At 54.2% G+C, this 4,275-nt stretch overlaps 1 protein-coding gene across 2 annotated transcripts in view; it reads right to left on the bottom strand.

Moving 5' to 3' along the window:
- Positions 1 to 346: 346 nt before the first annotated feature.
- The window catches only part of vps37c (VPS37C subunit of ESCRT-I), a 9,393-nt gene continuing 5,464 nt past the window's right edge, over positions 347 to 4,275 (bottom strand). For both annotated transcript variants that reach the window (XM_059019041.1, XM_059019040.1), the window contains exons 3-5: positions 4,101 to 4,272; positions 2,603 to 2,685; positions 347 to 1,735 (exon numbers count right to left, since the gene is read on the bottom strand). In XM_059019041.1, coding sequence (XP_058875024.1) covers positions 1,088 to 1,735; positions 2,603 to 2,685; positions 4,101 to 4,272 — 903 coding nt within the window. In that variant the 3' untranslated portion in view covers positions 347 to 1,087. The remainder of the gene's footprint in view (positions 1,736 to 2,602; positions 2,686 to 4,100; positions 4,273 to 4,275) is intronic.

Raw genomic sequence — 4,275 nt, 5'->3', positions numbered from 1 at the left:
TTCTCTTTCACCCTCCCTTTCTCCCTCCCCTCTTTTCACCCTCCCTTTCTCCTTCCCTCTTCCACCCTCCCTTCTCTTTCACCCTCCCTTTCACTCTCCCTTCTCCTTCCTACTTTCACCCTCCGTCTCTTCCCATCCTTCTCACTCTCTCTGTTGTAACCTTGTGATGGGCTTGTGGTCTCTCTCTCTCTCTCTCTCTCTCTCTCTCTCTCTCTCTCTCTCTCTCTCTCTCTCAGTTTGTGTGAAAAGCCCTATATAAAATAAATACTTACTTAAAAAAAAATCAGCTTCAAAAAACACCCCAAAATAATAATAATAATAATAATAATAAATAATATATAATAAATTCAATAATAAATTCATTTGTTTATTTGGGATAAGCTAAAAACAAACAAACAGTGAAACTGCTTTCTAAGACTTCCAGCTTCGGTCGCACAGCAAGCTAAAGAATTCCTTCAAACTCCCGGCACTCAGCGTCACAGCGCAGCAGAGAACTCCACCTGCACAGGAGCGGGAGAGACAGATTCACCGAGAACGAGGCTCACAAACTGAGAGCTTCCTGTACCCCAGTGAGGCACCGGATACCAGGTGTTAAAATGAAAAAAAAAAAACACAATTAGGGATCCTGTATTTAGGGTTCAGGGCTGGGAATGAGACTCCCGCTGCACAGCAGTGTGATCCAGTCCTGGTTTCACTAGGAGTTTAATAATAAGACACACCTGAGCTTGTTAGCTAGACACACTGGGGCTGATCAAGCTGGTAGTAAAACCTGGACTGGATCACACTGCTGTGGAACAGGAGTCTAATTACCAGCCCTGCAATGTAATTCCAGTCCAGTCTGGTGATATTAAACTGCAGTTACAATGTAATTCAATAGGAGTCTTATTACCAGCCCTGTTGATGTATTAGTGTATTTCGTACATGAGAAATGAAGCTACTTATTCAGTTCTGAACCCCAGGACTGGGTGCAGCAGCAGCAGGGCTGGTGTGAGTTTCTAACCCTGTTTGGGACACCCGGAAAATAATCAATTTGTGTTTTAAAGCTACAATGACTTCACTTCTGATAAACTGATACGGAGATTGATCTTTAAGAGTAAGGCTGAGGCATTCCGTACCCAGGCCTGTACTGGGGCCTCGAACTGGGCTGCTGAGGGAAGACGTAGCTCTGGGTAGGATAGGGGGCTCCGTTCTGGGGGGGCCCGCCGGGGAAGGAGGGCTGGAGGGGGTACGGGCACTGAGAGGGAGCCCTCGGCCCCAAATAAGCACCCGGGCCCGCGGACGGGGGGAAGCCTGGGGCTCGAGGGTAGGGCGGGCCGTAGGGAGGTGCGCCGTGGCTGGGGGGCTGCATCACCAGGGGCCCAGGCTGCTGTGGGAAGTGTACCGGGCTGAAGTGGCCGTAGGCTGTCGGGCCCTGGGGGGCGAGGGGGGAGGGGCTGTAGGGCAGGGGGGCATGCTGGGAAGGTGGAGGAACTGCGTTCGGAGGGTTTTGTGGCCAGGGTTGCTGCTGTATGATTTGCGGTGGCTGCTGCTGCTGCTGCTGCTGCGGCTGTTCCTGTTGCCGTGGCGCTGGTTGCTCAGGGGGTTGCCTTGGTAACGCCGAGGCTCGGTTCTTCAGCTCCTCCTGCATCTTCTCGATTCGGACTCTCCGCTTGTGAGCCAGCGAGCGCTTGGCGAAGAAGAGATCGAGAAAACTGTCGAGAGAGACCGAGCCCTCCAGAAACTGCTCTGCAAGAGACTGGAGAGGAGAGGAGGGGAGGAGGGGAGGAGGGGAGGAGGGGAGGGGGGGGGAGAGAGGAGGAGAGGAGGGGGAGAGGGGGGGAGGAGGAGGGGAGGAGGAGGGGAGAGGGGGGGAGAGGAGGGGGAGAGGAGGGGTGGAGAGGGAGAGGAGGAGAGGAGAGGAGGAGGGGAGAGGGAGAGGGGGGGAGAGAGGAGGAGACGAGGGGGAGAGGGGAGAGAGAGGAGGGGAGGAGGAGGGGAGAGGGGAGGAGAGGAGGGGGAGAGGAGAGGAGGGGAGGGGAAGGGGAGGGGAGAGGAGAGGAGAGAGAGGAGGGGAGGAGGAGGGGAGAGGGGAGAGGAGGAGAGAGGAGGAGAGGGAGAGGAGAGGAGGGGAGGGGAAGAGAGGAGGGGAGGGGAAGGGGAGGGGAGAGGAGGGGAGAGAGAGGAGGGGAGGGGGAGAGCAGGAGAGGAGAGGGGAGGGAGAAGGTAGAGGAGAGGAGAAAGGGGAGAGGAGAGAGGAGAGGAGAGGAGGGGAGGGAAGAGAGAGGGAAGGGGAGGGGAGGGGAGAGAGGAGGGGGAGAGGAGAGAGAGGAGAGACGAGAGGAGAGGGGGGAGGGGAGAGAGAGGAGAGAGGAGAGGAGGGAAGGGGAGGGGAGAGAGGAGGGGGAGAGGAGGAGGGGAGAGGAGGAGAGGAGAGGAGGGGGAGAGAGGAGAGGAGGGGGAGGGGATGGGGAGGGGAGAGGGAGAGGGAGAGAGAGAGGAGAGAGAGAGGGAGGAGAAAGATTAATTACAACCAGCGCAGGGTATGAAATGCCAGTGAAGAGTGTAATGGGAATCTGATAAGCAGAGGGGAGAGAGGGGGGAGGGAGAGAGTTCAGATCCTCACCTCCGATTCTTCCTCGATTTTGGCGCCCTCTGTCTGCAACAAAGACAGCAGCAAGTCTGGACTGAAGGAGCTGAGTTTACTGTCTGAGGAGAGAGAGAGAGAGAGAGAGAGAGAGAGAGAGAGAGAGAGAGAGAGAGAGAGAGAGAGAGGAGATTACAAGAGCAATAATACACACACACACACACACACACAGACAGACACACATCATTATAGCGGTAACCATCTCAGGTGTGTCTTATTATTAAACTCCCAGTGAAACCAGGACTGGATCACACTGCTGTGCAGCAGGAGTCTCATTCCCAGTCATAATAATAATAACAATAACAATACCCACACAAGACCCTTGCAGCGCCCCCTGCAGTCTGATTGTAGCTGTTGCAGCTCCCTGTACCTCTTTCTGTCTATTAATAACAATAATAATAATAATAATAATAATAATAATAATAATACGACAGACTCCACCCTCCTTAAGATGTGTATCTGTCTCTCTGTCTAATAATAATAATAATAATATGATTAATAATAATAATAATAATAATAATAATAATAATAATAGCAATAATGCCCAAACTGACTGTGTCTCTCTGCTTAACCAAATTGTGTCTTTCATTCTCCTCACAGCGCCCCCTGCACCTCTCTGATAACTAGAACAGCAGTGATCTCCACCCTGTGCCTCTTACCCAGCTCCTCACAGCGCCCCCTGCAGTCTGTGCAGCTCCCTGCACCTCTCTGATAACTAGAACAGCAGTGATCTCCACCCTGTGTCTCTTACCCAGCTCCTCACAGCGCCCCCTGCAGTCTGTGCAGCTCCCTGCACCTCTCTGATAACTAGAACAGCAGTGATCTCCACCCTGTGTCTCTTACCCAGCTCCTCTCAGCGCCCCCTGCAGTCTGTGCAGCTCCCTGCACCTCTCTGATAACTAGAACAGCAGTGATCTCCACCCTGTGTCTCTTACCCAGCTCCTCACAGCGCCCCCTGCAGTCTCTGCAGCTCCCTGCACCTCTCTGATAACTAGAACAGCAGTGATCTCCACCCTGTGTCTCTTACCCAGCTCCTCACAGCGTCCCCTGCAGTCTGTGCAGCTCCCTGCACCTCTCTGATAACTAGAACAGCAGTGATCTCCACCCTGTGTCTCTTACCCAGCTCCTCACAGTGCCCCCTGCAGTCTGTGCAGCCCCCTGCACCTCTCTGATAACTAGAACAGCAGTGATCTCCACCCTGTGTCTCTTACCCAGCTCCTCTCAGCGCCCCCTGCAGTCTGTGCAGCTCCCTGCACCTCTCTGATAACTAGAACAGCAGTGATCTCCACCCTGTGTCTCTTACCCAGCTCCTCACAGCGCCCCCTGCACTCCCTGCACCTCTCTGATAACTATAACAGCAGTGATCTCCACCCTGTGTCTCTTACCCAGCTCCTCACGGCGCCCCCTGCAGTCTCTGCAGCCCCCTGCACCTCTCTGATAACTAGAACAGCAGTGATCTCCACCCTGTGCCTCTTACCCAGCTCCTCACAGCGCCCCCTGCAGTCTGTCTCCAGTCTCTGCAGCTCCCTGTATCTCTCACTCAGCCTCTCCTTCCTCTCCTGCAGCTGGGGGCGGAGCTTCAGGTTCTGCTCAGCCAGGCTCCGATTGGCTGCCAGGCTCATCTCCCGCTCCAGTTGCACGCCCTGAACCTA

This window comes from Acipenser ruthenus, unplaced genomic scaffold (genome assembly GCF_902713425.1).
Source record: "Acipenser ruthenus unplaced genomic scaffold, fAciRut3.2 maternal haplotype, whole genome shotgun sequence".
NCBI lineage: Eukaryota > Metazoa > Chordata > Actinopteri > Acipenseriformes > Acipenseridae > Acipenser > Acipenser ruthenus.
Note: the sequence above shows the minus strand (reverse complement) of the source record. Positions and strands in the feature narration are given on the sequence as shown.